At 40.0% G+C, this 19,044-nt stretch overlaps 1 protein-coding gene across 2 annotated transcripts in view; it reads left to right on the forward strand.

Annotated features, from left to right (window-relative positions):
- The first annotated feature begins 4,049 nt into the window (after positions 1 to 4,049).
- The window catches only part of SPTLC1 (serine palmitoyltransferase long chain base subunit 1), a 34,884-nt gene continuing 19,889 nt past the window's right edge, over positions 4,050 to 19,044 (forward strand). Inside the window, exons 1-3 of one of the 2 annotated variants that reach the window (XM_054652094.2) lie at positions 4,050 to 4,156; positions 5,800 to 5,907; positions 14,583 to 14,677. In XM_054652094.2, the coding sequence (XP_054508069.1) occupies positions 4,091 to 4,156; positions 5,800 to 5,907; positions 14,583 to 14,677 (269 nt within the window). In that variant the 5' untranslated portion in view covers positions 4,050 to 4,090. Of the gene's footprint in view, positions 4,157 to 4,449; positions 4,469 to 5,799; positions 5,908 to 14,582; positions 14,678 to 19,044 lie in introns of those variants that run through there. The other variant, XM_077171240.1, reaches the window with a different exon arrangement.

Here is a 19,044-nt window from a genome sequence, read left to right on the forward strand (position 1 = left end):
GTTTGGACTAAGGTTTTGAAGTAGAGAGTGGGCAGCAGTTCAGTTACATATTGAGGTGAGAGAGAAAAACAAATGAGTCACACATCTAGTGTGTTCTGCAGGAGGGACAACCAACCCAGGTGGAAGTTCTGGCTGCAAATACCAATCTGAATATGTCTGAAGTTTTGAATGAGAGATATGTGAAATCTAACCACACAGGACAGAAAATCTAATTCTGCAACAGAAATACTGCAACACCACATATGGTAACTGGTTCTCTGCAAGGCAAGCATTCTCATTTAAATCATGTATATTCTGTCAGTGGTCCCCACAGCTCTTACAAATTCCTAATACAAGTTTTCTTTAGTTATCACAGAACTAGGCCTACCTAGTGTAAATGCCATTTTAGGATGGTTAGTTCAACCATGTACTGGACATTTCAATGCTTAGTCCAGTGCTGCCAAGCCCACATGGAGAACAAGCATTGAGAAGAGGTATAGAGGCAGACTGCTATGCCTATATCCATCTCTCTAACAAGTGAGATTTTATTGCAAAGATCCACCTTTGGCTAATATACTTTAAAAGGAAGATTCTAGTCATTCTTACATAGTTCCAGTAGTCATTAAGTCCAAACAGTTGAGGTTAAATTTGGTCCTTATGGTATGCCAGGAAAACATTACAGCAGTTCCACTTTATGCCACTTAGTCACTACAGTGGTTCAAGGTGCCATGAAAGACTTGAGAACAGCTAGAATGCACCAGTGCTTTGACCATTAGGTGCTCTTATTCTTACACACATCTTGTGTTAAAGGTTGAGACCTCCAGATGTTTCCCATGCAGACCTGAGACAGGTTTCTGCTTTCTAATTTAATAATTAATTCAGAGCTAATTCACTACAGAACTTGGATTAAGCACACTTCCAAGATGCAATAGATTTAGATAACACAAAGTTTATCCTGTGCTCTGCTTGCCTTGTGCACAATTGCTCCTCCACATATTGGGTAAATGACAGAACCTGATGTTCCAGTTCTTCTTGGCACTTGCACAGTACTCTTGCAACATCTTTGAACTTCCCACTAGGAGTTGGGACAGTTTCTGGCTCAACCGACAGCTTTCAACTGACTTTGAAAGTTTTCTGTGCTTGCTGCCAGCATCATCTCAGTGGAGCATCAAGTTTCAAAGACTAAAAAAGACTAACTAGTATTACCCTGCTATTCCCCTTGCCATTTTGGGTTGCTTTCCCAACACTTTCTTTTTATTTTTTTTTATAATTTTTTCAGGGTAGTCACAAAGCCAGCATGCTACAACTAGGCACACTAAAACCAAAATAATCTAAACTAAGCTTTCATCACCTAGAATGTGTCAGAATAGCAGCAAACACTCCCTTTATGTCCTTAATCTCCAACACTATCATCCCCCTTCTGTGTGTGTGGTTGGAGAAGGCAGGGGAGAAGTAAATGACCCTCAGGAACTTCTTAGACCTGTTCCCACATTTCTCTGCCTACCATACACATATGTCCGACACAGCAACACAATTAAGAAGGCAGCAAGTACCACCATGCCTTCACAGTTATGTGCCACTTCCCAATGCCATTCTCCTCTTCTCAGTTGATACCAGGTCAATAGAAGCTCTGACTGTGTATGTCATACTTGAAAAAGCAAAAATGAAGAAGCCAGAGGAAGAACTATTAGAGCAAAGAGGACAGAAAAATAACTGGCACTGGCTACATCTGTGATTGGAAAAAAATTAAATTCATAGCCACACTAAGACCTATTTTTCAGTTTCTGGAGTGACCAGAGAACTACAGCAGATAGCTGGAATTCCAGTGTTGACCCAGGGGAACTGAGCTGGGGATTCAAAGCAGCATGTGAGAAATGAGTGGGTTGGTGAGGAAGATCCAGGATAAGAGTGGTTTAGAAATACTGTGCAAATGGATAATATGGGGGGAATACAAAATTTGAAACATACAGACCAGGAATTCTTATAGGGCACTATCTCAATAGCTTTCATCAGGTCCTTAATTTCAGAGATATTTTTCCTCTCCCCTTTCTTTCTGTCATAAACTGCCATTGTGAAGGACTTAAGCCCTTTACCTCCCTCACTTTATTACTGTCAGAAGTAAAGCAGCCTTAAGTGATTAGCAGCAGAGGCACTGTGTTGAAACAATGAAACTGCTGAGCAATAGGGATAGGCTCACTATTATGAGTGACCCAGCACTATGATAATCCAGACCAGGAACTCTGAATCCACTGCCAGAAGAATTACCAGTTAGTGTGCTATTAACTTCACTGCATTTCATGCTGGAAACAATTTATCCAGTGTTTCACAAATCAATTTCTTAGTCTCCCAATGGTACATATATATGTCAAATACTGAAAGTCGGAATCTGATGAGAGCAGAGATATGACTCAATCTGCTGCCCACCAAGACAACTCATGTGGCCCACTCTTCTGGGGGCAATTTGGGGCTGCATACCAGACACATTTTTTGAGGCTGGTAGTAGCAGCCATCTCCCAAGAGTCCAAGACTCCAGCATGACACAATGGCCACAGAAGTATTAAACAGTGAAGACAAGAGTCTTCATGCAGCTAAAAGCCAAAAGACATATTTATTGTCTCCCTTGACTTTTCAGATAGATTCAAACCATATATTTCTCTTAATTGTGTAGAGATTGGAATTTGACAAGTATATCATTAAGTTCAGAAACTCAGGGAGATTAACTACTATTCATTTCAAGTAGTATGAAAGTGAAGTTCACTGATTTTAACTATCCACTACTGTAAAATTGAAAGCTACTGTTTGCCTGTACTTAACAACAGCCACAAGGTTTTTGCTATCAACTATTGCCCCAGGTTTGCTATCAACCTGTTGCCCCAGGTTTCTCTCACCCAACCACGGTGAAGATTTGTGAGTGAAACCCAAGGGGTGTGCTCCCATTGTGTTGTCCAAGATGACCATCAGAGACACTCCAGAGTTGTGCAGCTCCACAGAAACCATTCTCAAACATTGCCTTTAACAGCTATCTCACTTCCCAAGCAGTCTTCTTTCCAGTTGCCCCTCTTCTCCACTAACTTTTAGACAGTTAGATGACACAGGTCCTGCACAGCTACACACAGTGACTTACTCATCTCCCCACACCCAGGTGTATCTGTGTGGAGAGTTCAACACTACTCTTTTTCTTCTTGGCATTTATCTCTCCCTAGCAGTCTTTGGCTTTTAGGGCCGCTCACTTTGGCAAGACTCTTAATGTAGTAATTTCTGCTCTTATTTGAACTTACCCATTATTTCCACTATACTCAGGTTTTACTTTTGCTGCTCCTTTCATTAGCCAAGTATCTGAGCAATTGTTCCTTTCGACAAATTCACCAGTTACAGATATGGAGGCATCAAGCGTAATATTTGCGGATGAGACACAAAAGCACAGGATGTGCCCTTTGCCCCATCCCACCTAGGGCAGCGTGGGGCTGAGGAAGCCTGTGTGTGTGGAGGAAGCAACACCAAGCTAACTCCAGCAAGTTCAACCAGGCTTGAAATGTGGTGAGGAAGTACATATTAATACATCCATGTTTATCTTAGGCAAGTCCAATTTGTTGCTAATTTCGTTTAGTCAACACTGAAGGGTGCATCTATGTATATAAGTAAAGAGGGTGACAGAGAATGGAGTCAGGCTGTTCTCAGAGGTGCTGAGCAACAGGACAGGAGGCAATGGGTGGAAACTGAAGCACAGGAATTTCCACCTGAACGTGAAAACTTTACTGTGCACTGGAACAGGCTGCACAAAGAAGTTATGGAGCCTCCCTTATTGGAGAGATCCAAGAACTGTCTGGACACAACCCCATGCTCTGGGATGGCTCAAATCTGACCGATTCTGAGAGCCAGTGATTCTCTGATCTTCCCAGTGTAGCCTCGCTCCCTGACGAAGCTCTCCACAGGACACAGCAGGTCGGAGCGACGGCGGCCCGGGACGCGCAAGGGAAGGCCGCGCACGGAGCCCAGAGGCGCCGCTCCCCTGAGGGCAGCCGGGGCCGCGCCGCCCGCAAGGGGGCGCTCTGTGCCGCGCCGGGCCCGCCCTGGCGCGCGTGGGCGGAGAGGCGGAAGCGGCGGCGCGGCCATGGCGGCGGCGGCGGGCGTGGGACAGCAGTGGGTGCTGGTGGAGATGGTCCAGGCCTTCTACGAGGTGCGGCCGGGCAGGCGCCCCGAGCGGAGCGGTCTGAGGGTGGCTTGGGGCGCAGGGAGCGGGGAGGTGTCGCCGGAGCTGCCCCGGGAAGGACGGCGGTGGGCGGTGCTGGGTGGTGAATCGCGAGCTGGGTGCGGGTCGGTGCTGCGGGGTCGGGATGCGCTCGCTGAATAGTGGGTATGTGTGAGTGCGACACGGCTGTATATTGAAAATATACACGCACGTCTTGTTTCTCCAGGTTTATAAAACGACATTTAGGGCGTGTAGCAGAGCATGAAGCCTTAAGGTTCACAGGATTTTACTGGGGTCAAGGTTTGTAACTTAGAAATGTCGTTTGCAAAGGAAGAAACGGCGTTTAAATGTTTGGGCTTGAGTTCCCTCCTGGAAAACATCAGCTGTGCGTGTTTGTACCCAGGCTTTGTTTCGTGATGTTAAAAAGGATGTCCTGATGATAGGCGGTGTTTTTGTGTCCCTTCCTCTGGCAAAGGGTGGTAACTTTTAAAGAATGTATGCAAGATTTGCAGTCCAAATATGGAAGTGCTTAGCTAATGGAGCAGGTAGCACGCTCTAGTGCACTGAATCTAGGATAATTGTAGGCACTGAGAAGCACAGAGACTTCAGTGGGAGTATAATGTGTGTCCTTTAGATGTCATGTCATACATGTTGTGTACGTATTCTTAATATGTTTGGTAAACAGAAACGTACTCTGCAATAGGTAGCATTTGTTATTTGCAGTTTGATATGCCATAGGACTCTTTACTGATTTTAAAAGCTTGCATCCAATTTACTCTAGTTGCTGGATGTAAGGTGAGTTCTGCTTTTTTGATAGGTCAGATACCTCCAAAAATGTTGATGTGTGGGAGCAATTCCCCTGACTTGAAGAGAGAGTGTGCTCGTTCGTGTGCACTTTTAGTCTCTTAAAAATAATAGACAGGAGCCTTTCTGAAATGGAGTTACTAAACTCATCATCAGTCTTCACATCTACTTCAAACTAGCTGTGCTGCCAGAGCATACTGGTTTTTGTCCCCCAAGCACCGAAAGAGGATAACTTTTAACTTGCATCAACTCTGATTTGCTTTGTGTATTCCCACACTTTGTGTCCACACAAGAGAGTAAAGGACACAAGGACAAAGCTATTTGAGCTGACCTAGTTGTTTTAAACCTGATCAAAGTGCCTGTAAAACTGGCAGAAGCTGCCTATAAGAACAGAATTGTCTTTCCTTGTAAATACTGGCTGTCCCTGCTGGTGGACTGTAGGTTACAAAAATGGAGATTTGAAGTGGCTTTGTATGGATGACACAGACTTTCAGGCTCTCAGGATACTTCTGCTTGTTTTGAAGGCTGCCTGTCTTCACAGGTGCTGGCTGGTGCAACCTGTATGTCTCAACAGCCTTTACTCTTGGTATTCAAATTATGTGTATGAACAACAGACTAAATCCATTCAAACTTAAGTTAATAGCTACAAGTAATAGCTTAAAAACATTGCACTTTCATATCGTTAAAAATTTTACTGATTTAGAAATATATCAGCTGATGATCAGCTTTGGGTTTTATCTGGGTATGCTAGTAGGGACAAAATGGTTGTGTTGTGTCTGCTTCAAATAGAATTCTCTCTAGACTAATTTTTGTACTTTTGTTTTCAGGCTCCAGCTTACCATCTCATTTTAGAAGGAATTCTAATACTATGGATAATCAGGCTTCTTTTCTCCAAGACATATAAGCTTCAAGAACGATCTGATCTAACACTTAAGGTATGATGAAAAAATATTTCTCTTTAGAGAAACAGTTTATAGCAATTGATGTATTAGGTGTTGAACCAATGCTGCATTATAAATGGTCCTGCTTTTTTTTCTTCACTTCCAAGGTTAAGCTTACTTTGGACTTGGGAACTGCTTGTTGCTTAAACGTGTCAGTTTGTGCTTTTAAAGCGGCACTGTGTTTGAGAGTCTGAGAAATAAGAAAACTGATATGACAATGACTGTTAAGCTATGAAAAGCTGTCATAAGCTCTACTCAATGGAGGGCTTTATTTTAAAAATGAAAGAGCTATGTTAAAAACGCCCACCAAGCAAAATGAACTGTAAAATTGTAGATGGTAGGAAAATGCTCAAGCTGTATATGTGGTGTCTATGAGTACCCACTGAGAGTTTACAGTGGGTTCCGCAAAAATTCTACTTTAGCAGCAGTTTTCTTCTTTTGCAATGTCATCCTGAGAAAATAAAAAACTACTTGTGAAGACTGGAATTTCTTCTTGGCTTCTGGCTGTAGACTATCACAAATGAATAAAGTTTGTTTTGAAGATGTCCCTGGACTAGTCTCAGAGTAGTGATATCCCTTATAAATAGGATAAAATACTGAAATTTCTTCATGATACTAAAGAAAGTTTGTGAAAGAAGTTTATGGGTATATGTAATTCCCATCTTTATCATGTGTTTGCATGCTTTTTGATCTTATTCTCACTAATAATGCACATTAAGGATTTGCACTTAGTGTAATTCATCAATGAACAGGATGATGCAAGGACTGTAGGCACAAGTCTATAATTGTGAGCAAAACTGCAGGCACTGTCCTCATTTGGGGAGCACTTATTAAACGAGGTTAGAGTGTTCTGGAGAACACTTCACCAGGTATTCATTGAGACAGCCAGCATGGCTTCACCAAGGGCAAGTCCTGCCTGACCAACCTAGTAGCCTTTCTGTGATGGAGTGACTCCATTGGTGAACAAGGGAAGGTGGACAGGTGTCATTTACCTGGACTTGTGTAAAGCCTTTGACATGGTCCCCCTTGACATCCTTCTCTCCAAATTGGAGAGAAATGGATGTGATGGTAGGTGGATATGAAAGCAATTCAACCGTCTCACCCAAAGGGTAGCGGTCATTGTCTCTGAGTCCCAATGGACATCAGTGACAGGTGGTGTCCCTCAGGAATCTGTACTGGAATCACTGTTATTTAATATCTCAATTAATATCTTAATTAATTTAATATCTTAATTAAGGGCTTAGATGATGGGATCAAGTGCACCCTCAGCAATTTTGCACATGACACCAAGCTGAGTGCTATGGCTGACACACTCGAGGGAACAAGACAAAAAAGTGGGTCCATGGGAGTTTCATGAGGTTTAACAAGGCAAAGTGCAAGGTGCTGCACCTGGGTCAGAGCAACCTCTGCTATCAGCACAGGCTGGGGGTGAGCAGATGGAGAGCAGCCCTGCCCAGAAGGACTTGGGGGTGCTGGTGGGTGAGAGGCTGGACATGACCCAGCCATGGGCACTCCCAGCCCAGAGAGCCAAACGTGTCCTGGGCTGCATCCAGAGCAGCGTGGGCAGCAGAGGAGGGAGGGGATTCTGCCCCTCTGCTCTGCTCTCTCCAGGTGAGAGCCCACCTGGAACCCTGCATCCAGCTCTAGGGTCCCAGCACAGGGAGGACATGGATATGTTGGAGTTAGACCAGAGGAGGCCACCAAAATGATGAGAGGGATGAAGCACCTCTATTATGAGAAAATGCTGAGAGAATTATTTGGGATTGATTAGCCTGCAAAAGAGAAGGCTTAGGGGTGACCTAAGTGCAGCCTTCCAGCTCCTGAAGGAAGCCTACAAGAAAGATGGAGGGACACTATTTACAGGAGTGTGTAGTGACAGTACAAGGGGGAATGGCTTCAAAGTGGCAGGTTTAGATTAGATACTAGGAAGGAATTCTTTACTGTGGGCATGGTGAGGCACTGGCACAGATTGCCCAAAGAAGTGTTGGGTGCCCTATCCTTGGAAGGTGCTTAAAGCTGAATTGCATGGGGCTCTGAGCAACCTGGTCTAGTGGAAATTGTCCGTACCAATGGCAAGGATATTGGAATTAGATGGGCTTTATGTCCTTTCCAACCCAAATGCTTCTACGACTGGAGGCAGGAAGTGAACTAAGCAGGAATCAAGAATGGCTGATTCAGTTTTGTGCATGGAAGAGTTTGAATTGATCACAGGATACTTGAAGTTTGCTATCTTTGATAAGAATACATAGGAGGAATGAATGCAAAGGGAGCTCCAGTGTGTTGAAACACTGAGTGCTCATATCATCTAGGAAGACATGCTGCTGCCTTAAAGTAGGCCCAGATTGTCCATCCAGAAACTAGTATAGTTCATCTACTAGAGTTTTTGTGCATCAGATAGTTTTAATTTTTAGTATTTTGGAGGATACTTTTTTTGGTTTTAAGAGTCATTCTCTCTGGAGCAGAAGGCAGGAAAAGGCTCTTTGCAACTCTTGGATAATTGGTGACCCAAAAAAGATGAAACCTGTCTTTTCCTTACAAAGTAAGAAATTGGCTCATATATCTCTATATGCTTCTTGGATTTTATCATGCAGTTGCAGGTCATCATCTTAATTCATGACTGACCATTTTGCTGAAGCTGAGGAAAGAACGCAGACAAATCTCTAATAGTGCTGTGTGGGGAAGAAAATTGTTCTGTGTCTGTTTAACTGAGGGCAGTAAACAACTGGGAGACAGCGCATGTAGCCAGTCTGCTACAGTGAAAGAAAGGGTTTAGAAAGGTGTCAGGAGGAAAAATGTGGAAATGGCTTAAGCTTAAATAACCTTACTTTTGCAGGATGACATTTATCCATAGTATTATTATTAAAATAGTATTATTCCATTAAAATTCTCTGTCAGGACAGCTGTTAACAGGCTTTCTGAAAAATAGAAGCATGCAAATATGTTATTGTTGTGATAATTTTGTTGAGATTTATAAAAACTTTTCTGAGGTTAAAGGGTGAAAAGGAATGTGAATACTAATAAAATGCAACCGGACATCAAGAATTACCTTGTATATAGACTAGATACATTGATTCACTCTGCAGATTACAGACGCAAAAAGTTACAGAGTGCCGGTGACCGGTATTGCAGTGAAGGGTTTGACTGTTAGACACCACTGGCTTGTTACCTTTATCTTGACGGCAAAAAAAAAAAAAAAAAAAATAGCATGGGTGAAATGCTCTTTGTTCTGATCCTGTGTTCAAGCTGGCTAGCCCTGAAGACAGTGCAAGTTAGAGTAGCTGACTATCACTGATCTTTGAAGATGGAAGTAGTGGTTGCTTTAGGAAGAACTGTATTTGGAAGGGAAAGTCTTGTTTACAGGTTCACTGAAGGTAAGCATAAATGCAGCAGTGTGAATAGTGTGAATACATCTTCTACAGTTGGAGGAGTTAAGCAAACTGATACATCAGAGTCGCAGAATGATTCCATTTCTCCGTCCACAGTGTAGATAATTCTTGTGAAGAGAGCTCATGTATTTTGTGTAGGGGAATAGCTGTGAACACAGAGAGAGACATGCCTTCTCCTTAAATGTCATGAAAAATCTGCACCTAACTGGCACTAAATCTGCACTAGTCTGTGTTGTGGATTAACCCCAGTGGGCCTGAATGCTGCTCACAGAACAAAGGAAAAGCAAGAAAACTTGTGAGTGAATGTAGAATTATTTAGTAAGCAAAGGAAAGCGTAAGAAGACAGAAAACAAGACAAGTAATGTCACACTCACCACCTCCAATGGATGGACCAATATCAGACAGTTCCCAAACAAAAGGTGACTAAATTCCTTAAAGCCTCTCTTCTCCTTTTATTGCTGTGTGACATCATACAGTATGAAATCTATTTTTCATTAGTACAAGCCTGATTTTGTTCTTTCACAATCTCTCAGGCATGCACCACTCTATTCACTGTGGGGAGAGAGTGTGGACCGTGCAAAAGCTGTTCAGCAAGAAATACAACTTTAGTGTTTTACCAACATTGTTTTGGCCGCAGCACTGTGTGAGCTGCTATGAAGGAAATTCCCACCATCACAGCCAGACCCAGTCCAGTCTGGTTCATACAATACAGGATCCCATACAGCCAAACTTCTGTGTGTGTGTTCATCTACATGTAGAAACATGCCAGCTGTTCAGCAAGGAGACTGCTACTGGTTTGCTTTCTGTCTTCTTCTAGTTTGAGTCATGCTGTGGTGTCCAGGTCTTTACCACACCAGAAAGAAATACTAGCTTACTCAGGTACAGCCACTGGAGACAGGCCTGCTCAGGTGGTAGAGCACACACTACTTTTGTGTCAGCCATTCATGTAATGGTACTGGAAGTTTCTTTGTAAGTTATTGTTGGGAATGCTGCCAGAGCAAAGCTGGCTCCGTGTAATATTAAAGAATACAATTACTGCACAGCCGTCTTAGTGATCTGTTAGGACAAGTCAGTCCTGGGGAACAAGAAGGAAATTATATATTGTGCAACCTAGTGCACTTAGGAGTCATGCTTCTAAAATCATGAAGAAATCCACTCTGAAGGTGGATTCTAGGTTCAGTTAAATGTGTAGCAAGAGTACTGTGAAATCCAGTGCAGAAATCACCTTTCACCTGGCCAACTCTTATGCTTTGGTAATAGTGTTTGTAAGTATTCCTACTGCTTCTTTTAGAAGACATTATTCCCCAAATCTTTAACTAAAAAGATGGAGTGCTTCTTTGATACTGTAAGTTCCTGATAGTTCAGTGTTTTAGGAAACATAAATAAGTCTATGGCTACAGAGGGTGCTAGACATAGATTCTTATGGGCTTTCACACAAAGTAAAATGTATAGAAAGTGACAAAGTGACAATGAGGACTGGAGTGGGCTGTAGAAGTTTGCATGGCAGCATTTAGCTATGTGTGAAAGGAAGGTGCCCTACAGGTCTGTTTGTCTTTCACTCTGCAATAAATGATAATGTTACTGAGCTTTTCTCTCAAAATCTCTGAAGTACTAACTAAGAGTCACATCTTCCCATTTGCAAATAGGAGGAATAGTTTTTTTCTTTGGTTTTAGAATTTCCACTAATAATTGCATTAGTAGTGTGGGATGCATTTTATTTGAGTGATACTGGTCAGGAGGCTGGAAAATTGGAGACAAATGTTTAATATGTGGCTGAGAAATACATTGACCTTGAGAGCTGTTTTGCAGGTACAGCATAGACTAATCAGATGTTGTTCTATAGGGAATAGCAGGAGTAGTCTGCTTTTGTTAAGGTTTTCAGTAATTCTGAGCTGAGACTCCCTAGGTAGGTACAATTTCTCTTATGTATGGGCATACATACATACTTTGAAAGAAAGAAATTTCTAACTGGCATGCCCATTATTTGTGCCAGTTTATCCCATTATGTAACATGAGTCTAGAAATACTGTGAAATTAAAGACTTATTTGAGGACCAGTAAATAAAAAGTTTTATTAATATTTTGATATTAATGTAGATTATGCACGTGTGATATCATTTCAGAACACTAATGCTAGCTAAGAACTATTTTCATAAACAGAATTGCTACCTTTTCTTAAGAATGTGGGTAAACAAGGCAACTTGTTTTAATAATTTGGGTTGAATGTGTTTACACCTTAATATTTTCCGTACCCAAGGTATATAGCAATTAAAAAGTAAAATCCACAGTAGAATGCAACCACCCAAACAATTGTATATGTATCTGTGGGTATCTGTGTGTATTTAGAAAAACAGATTCTAGATGTTTTTATGTGTAAATGTGCACAAACGAATTCAAGATTCTACTACATGTAGGATTAGGCTTCAGAGAGCCAGAAAGTTCAGAGTCCAAGGGATACTGGGGCTGGAAAAGTCATGCCTAGGAGATCACAGCAAGGTACCAACATTGTTGCCTCCACACGATTCTAATATGGGACTCCCATGGAGGTGGGGACTTCAGCCTCTGCACCAAGCTTCCATTATGGTTAGGGCTCAGAGAGCCAGAAAGCCTAAAGCTAAATGTATAAAAAGGTATGTATATTGTAATTTATAAGATATAGTTATAAGCATTTTAGAGATTGTATTTTCATGTTTGTTATGTGTTAGCTATAAAATAAAATATATACAATTTGTAATGTTATGTATATTTTATTTATTGCTTATACAAATTAAAAGTAATTATAAAAGGGCAAGAGGAAAAGTTGGGGGATGAGTTCATGTACACTGCAGTCCAAAAAAGTGGAAACAAAGTTTTGAGTTCATTCTCTTCATCAGGTGAATGTTTTCAGTGCAACAAACTAAGGAGAAATATGCAAATCAAATACATATTGAGGACATTACAATGTGAATTAAAAAGATGGTTTCTCTCTATGTTTGAAAAGTAACTTTTTTTTTTAATATTGGTGTGAAATTTTATCTGTTTAGGAGGTAAAAGATAAAAGTACTCTGATGTTGGGTTACTACATGAAAGTCTGCTTCTGCCATGTCTTTTTGTTGAGAGGAAGATGGTCATGTTTACCCTGAACAGTCAGAAGGGCAGGCCAGTGTAGTGAGGTATTTGGTGAATGGAAGGAGGAAAGGGTTTGCAGTGGCTAGTCTGCAGTGGTGGGTGGCTGGTTTAGATTGAGAGCAGTGCTTATTTTAATCATCAATGTCTCCAGTCCCCTCCTCTGCTAAGAGCTGGTGGAAACAGATGACATAAGATGTGAGTATGCAAATGTTTGTCTATGTCCATGAAAAAGCAAAATGCTGTGTAATGGATGAGGAGAATGAATGTGAGCTAGAATTATTGAAATGGTGTTGTTTGAAAGGACAATTACATTTCTCCTGTATATTCTAAGAGAATATACAGTAGAAGAGAAAAATTAGGATGTTGCCATGTCTCATCTGTGGCTTGTAACCTGTGCTGTTCAGTTTGTGCGCAGCAAAGATTTCAAAGGGAAGAGTGGAGACTTCTTAGAAATGAATGTGAGCGGAGGATAGGAATACTAATTAGGAATTGCTTGTTATCTTTATGTTCATAGATCTTAACTGTAATTGGAATGTGCTAATTTATTGTAGTTGCAGTGTCCATCTATACATACTTTTTTCTTTCCGCTAAACTCCTTGACAAAAGTATTTTAATTGAGCTTGTGTCCTCAGCAGCTAAACTGTTTGATGATATTTTGCACACTTAGCTCAAAAATTTGACTTTAATGAAAAAAGCTAAGTACATGCTTACACACTTTTAATTCTGCTTTCTTTGAAGAAAATGAATTTTATGTTGCCTGCTCTGCCTTAAAGCTGTTAAAATGTTCTGTGCTCTCTGTTTTCAGAAGAAATACCAGGTAGTCCTGAAAGACCTGAAGTCTTTCCCTCTAAAGCATTTGATGTCAAATAAAGCTTTTCTTATTTATTCTTCCATAACTGACAGGCAGGCTGCACCCATTTCTCACCTGATTTATTCTGCTCCCTAATTAAAACAAAACCCAATAAATCTCCCCTGCTAAAACCCCAAACCAAAATGAAGCACAACACCAGCCAACAGCTCCGTGCTCCAAAATGAATGCAAAACTCTTGATTCTAGATACAATATACATTAGGGATTTGGAGCCTTTTGACAAGTACTGCAGGAGCAGAGTGAAGGCTGCATGAGCATATGTCCTGCTTTTTGATTGTTGGAGGTATTTTTGAGCTCTTTTGGAAAGGTATAAGATACTGCTGGACAACTGCAGCACAGGGCGTGTTTTCCCTATAGTATCAGCTAGTCTAGGTTGGGATTGGGACTCTTGTGGGTTCTAGTTTAGGTATATATCCCATCCTGCTTTTGCTGACTTAGTTTTCATCTGGATCTGAATGAGGCTTTTGTCTGTTTTTTTTAGCTGCTTCTGCTAGCACAAGAAACAGGACTGTTTGGATGGGAGAGGACTGCACAGTAGCAGCTGCTGGCTTGCAGTGTGGCGGATTAGCACCCTTAGTGTAAAATTATGTCTTTCAGTTTTTATTTTCCACACAGACAGTAATATGGTACAGAGATGCCCACTAATGTTGTGAGGATGTCATTTTCTTTCTTGGGCTATGGTTGTGGTTCCACTCTAAGATTAACCTGAATTCAGGTACTACTTTGAAAATTAATGTGACCTCAGTATTCCTCCATGGTTAGGTGTAGAATATGTGGTTTAGTAGTTGTTGTTACCTTTTCTTGAGCATTTGACAGTTTTTCTCCAGTGTATCCTTCTCACGTATTTGTTACTTTGCTAAATATTTTTATGCTATTATTCTTGAAACAGCACTGTTGAAGACTTGAGAATGTAAATTGAGGCAATCTATATAAAATTTTTATGTAATTCATATTCAGTTACATAAACTGTAGAGGAGTATTTTCATATTTAACAGATTGAATAGAACAGTATTGATTAAAATTTGGCAGGGATGTCATGTTAGTATCTCATCTCTTGGTTATAGTGTAAGATCTTTAATACACAGACATATCTGGTCTGTGTTTCTTTATATCTTATTCCCTTTCTGATTTCATAATTGTGGGCCTCACATTTAAAGATTCTGAGATTCAGTTTTAAGTGTCTCAGAAAGATGACATGTACTAGCATACATGATTTTTAATACAGTTGTTATCAAGTGTTTATTAATGCATAATGTATTTTCTAGGGGAATCCCTTCTCAAACAGTATTTCTTTTCTCCTGATCAGGAAAAAGAAGAGTTGATTGAAGAATGGCAGCCAGAGCCTCTTGTACCTCCTGTGCCAAAAGATCACCCAGCTCTCAATTACAACATTGTTTCAGGGTAAATGTAACCAAAATAAATTCTGTTTACTTATTTTGACTCAAATACTTGATATTCATATTCAGCAGCATATTGCTCATTAAGCATCTCCATATCCTTAAAACCTTTAATAAATGAATTGCACTTTGAGAGAGCAGGACTGAATTTGCCTCTGAAAAGGTCTTGGCTTTGTAACATTATCAAGAGTATTTACTAAGAAAATCTTTCTTACTTTAAATGTTGTCTTTGGTTTGTTTTTGGTTTTTTTTTTCAATATTGGGGGTAGGAGAAGGAATGTTGTATCTTTGCCTTCATTGTGGTTCTCTATTCTTTGGTATTAATTTGTTTCATATTTCCTGAAAACATAGACTTAGACCTGCAAAGGATACTACTGGATACTACTTTTTTGCATCATCACTAATCACTTTAAAGAAACTCTGTGTATAGCCACTTGGCACTTTTCTTTGCTTTAACCCCAGCCAACAGCAAAACCCCATGCAGCCACTCACTCCCTCATCAGTGGGACTGGGTAGAGAATTTGAAGGGTCATGAATTGAGATGAAGAGTTTTATAGGGAAAGCAAAAGCTATGCAAACAAGCAAAGCTAAACAAGGAATTCATCCAGCACTTCCCATGGGCAGGCAGGTGTTCATGTCCAGGTCAGCAGGGGGGCCCCATCACATATAACAGTTACTTGGGAACACAAATGACATCACTCCAAACGTGCCCTCCTTCCTCCTTCTTTCACTCACTTTATATACTGAGCATGTCATGTGGATGGACCCTTTGGTCAGTTTGGGTCACCTGTCCTGGCTGTGTCTCCTCCCAAACTCCCATACACCTCTAACTTCCTTGCTAGCATGGCAGTATGAAAAGTAGAATAAGCCTTGGCTCTGTGTGTAAGCCCTACTCAGCAATAACAAAGTCATCTCTATATTATCAACCCTGTGTTCAGCACAAATGCAAAACACAGCCCCATACCAGCAGTCATTGTTAAGAAAATTGACTCCACCCCAAGCCCAGCACACACTTAATGAAAAGCTGTTTTTCTTTGGACAATCAGAATTGGAAATGCTGTATGGTAAAGCTGTTTTGTGAGGAAATTTATGGCTCAGTGTTGCTTTCTTGTGTTACAAGGCTTTTAAAATGTTTGATGACTTAAGCAAGAGTCACATTATTTCAGAAATTGCTTTGAAGCTTCTTTTTACAATCTTCAGATTTGCACATCACTAGCTTTTACTTAGTAATCATTCGTAATGTCCTTCTATTTTCACTAATGATTTGAAATAATTTAGTGTCATAGTGAGGTACATTTTGATGGTTTCACTACCACAGAAAAGTGCCATGGAAAAGTGATGTCTGTTTTAATTAACTGTGATGTGAACAATTCTTCTGTTATTTTTCAGAATTTTGAAACAAGCTGTACTGTAGAGCTAAAGGAAGTGTTGACTGTTTAAAAAAATAGAACAAATATATCTTTTAGAGTTATTCAGAAAATGTTTAAATTATTAGAACTTTCTAGTGCTTATGGCTAGGAAATTTATTGTGACAGAATGTTAATGTGTTGTGACTATTAAACTCAACAGTGGCTGTGGGGAAAACTTGACATTTGTCTTGTAATATTTAAGCTGCCAACTGACTACTTCCCCACAAGTTGCTCAACAGCTGTAGACTGTAGCTTTGACTGTAAACATAAAACATATTTCAGAGTTAATGCAGGAAGAAAAATGATCCAGATTTCATCTCAAGATGATCAAGAGCATTTCCTCTTTTTTTACCAGTATTTTAGGGAGACCCTATCTATTGAGGTAGTCTTCTTTCAATTCTTTTCATGTCTTAATGTCTATAATGAGTGGTGATTTACAAAAATCCTAATCATAAACCAGTTTATATTTGAAGGAGCCTTTAAAGGTTATCTCATTTCTACTGTTGCCATTTGGACACCTTCCACTAGACCACGTTGCTCCAAGCCCCAACCTGCCTGGTGTTGAACACTTTCAGGGATGGAGCATCCACAGCTTCTCTGGGCAGCCTGTTCTAGTGCCTCACAACTCTCATTATCTTTATAATACTGTTTGTTTACGGTAATATTTGGGGATTATAAAAGCTCATAAGCCCTACAGAAAAATGAAGTATTTCAGTAAAAATTTTGACTTGCTGTATGTGTGAGGCAGATTTTCTCCTCCCTCAGCAGGCTGTGCATTTTGTACCCTGCGTTCATATTCTCCTTTCTGCATAGTCAAGTAATGTTACCAAATGAAGAGGAAAGCCAAAACCTCAGACATGTCCTAATCAAAAAAGTGATCCATCTTGAACCAGTGCTGAAGAAGGTACCCACAACAGCTTTCAGCGGTTCAGAAATTAGTTACTCCTTGTGGTAGCCTTTCTCAGAACTAATCCATGCGAAATAGCTTAGTTGTATGAGATCTCACTCAGAAAATGTAAATCTGTTTTGTAGAACAATACATCTGAAAATTTTTCATGCTAATTCTTCTTCTGCTTTAAAGTAGAAGTCACATCATCAGTACCTTCATAACTTTGTTTTCTTCTGTGACTGATTTTTTTCAATATATGAAACACTTAAGTGAGAGGCCCAAGAATAGTGGACATGCTCTCAGTCCTTAAAAGACAATTTCTAGAGGAGTAGCTTGCATGTTCTTTGAATATAGCTTGAAATTATATTTTAATTTACTGTTTAGTCTGGATCATTCAGTATCTATAACTGTTGTTCCTAACTATGATACCTAATGCGCTATTACACTAGCGGAAGGGAGATACATGCAAAGATAAAAAATTAAATGGTTCAGGGTTTTCCTTTTCCAAAGACTTACTCTTGTTGTAAGGCAGGGTTTATGATGTGGTCAATATCAATGCTTTATATATTATTATATATTATATAAATTATTCACTGAAATACCCTTTTCCATTTATGTTTTTGTTATTGTTTCTTTAGAAGTTGGGGTAAAATTCTGATAGAAAGGGGTTGCCAAGTTTTCATGAGGGCTACAGCTTTATAACAGCCAAGTTATTGGTGAACATTGGTGTGTTTTCTAGGTTTGAGAGATGGAGCTGTGAGGGAAATTGCTGTAAATTTACCAGATTTGATAGTATGCTGGGAATATAATGAATCTCATGTTAGTGACAAAATGTATATATATGTACAGGTCTGCCCTGGTGAACATCTGTGAAATGAAGTAATTATTTCACTCATTAGGACATACAGACTTTGGTACAGCTCATTGATGAGCTAGACAGAGGAACAGATCCAGGTATATTTTTAATGGCAGTCAGTTCCCTAAGACAGTTTGCTGCACATTTCTATAATGCTACTACTGTGCAGAAGATGCACTGCTGTAATGCAGGACAGCTCCTTTGTGGGGACAGGTTCAGCATTCAAAAGATGAACGTGCACTGTGTGAGTAGAAAGCTTTGTAAAGCTGTGTAGTAAACTTTTGCAATTGTTTGGTTGAAGCAACATGTGCTGAATTTTGTCAAGTGAACAGGTATAACCCAAGATCGTGGAGTTTTTAAAAGCGAAGTTCAAGCAGTTCAGAGTTTTTCTTAACTTGCAGTGAATAGCTTGGACTTAAAAGTTATCTGCTCTGCACACCAAATGTACCCATTGAAATATTGTCAGCCACCAGATTTGGAACAGCTGTGCACAGGCATTTGAGATTGGAGCAGCCCTGTTTAATTTTGCTGAAGAAAATTGCCCAATGCTAGTTTTCCACACAGGAAAAGCATGTGGAAATTACTGTGTCTGAGGAATAGCATAGAATCTCATCTGTTATGTTTGACAGCAGGTATAGAAATGGGCAGACATAGAGTTTTGTATTTGGCTTAGATTTGAGACTTCTTAACACTCCAAGTGATTAATGAAAATTTTTTAACTTACTGTATTGATGTGTTTAATTGCCAGAACAGGTTTGCTTATAGAACACAGTACACAGATATGATGCTTTTATTTAAAGGGATGAATATTTTACTTATTCCAATTTTTTTGTTTGTTTTTGTTTACCTAAATCACAATTTTTTTGGGCAGAAATTTTTTGCCCTTTACTTCATGTATATTATACTCCTGTTCATTTGCTAGTTCATTTGCTAGTAGTGTGTGTTTTCAGACTTTCTCTGTTTCCTGATTACATTAATTACTCAAATCATTCTAGATTAAACTGAATTTAAAACTTGAGATGATAGCTAATACAATAGTTTCACCCACTTACAGCTACTGCCTATATTTCAATAGCCATATCAGTAGAAGATAGGTATTCTGGGGTTGCTTTATGACAAAAACATTGATTTTGAATTAATTTTTCATTTGGAAGTAAGAGCAATGAGATATCCTTTTCATTTTTAGTACTTCTTGAAAATAGATTTCACTTTGCTTT

Source organism: Agelaius phoeniceus, chromosome Z, assembly GCF_051311805.1.
Source record: "Agelaius phoeniceus isolate bAgePho1 chromosome Z, bAgePho1.hap1, whole genome shotgun sequence".
NCBI lineage: Eukaryota > Metazoa > Chordata > Aves > Passeriformes > Icteridae > Agelaius > Agelaius phoeniceus.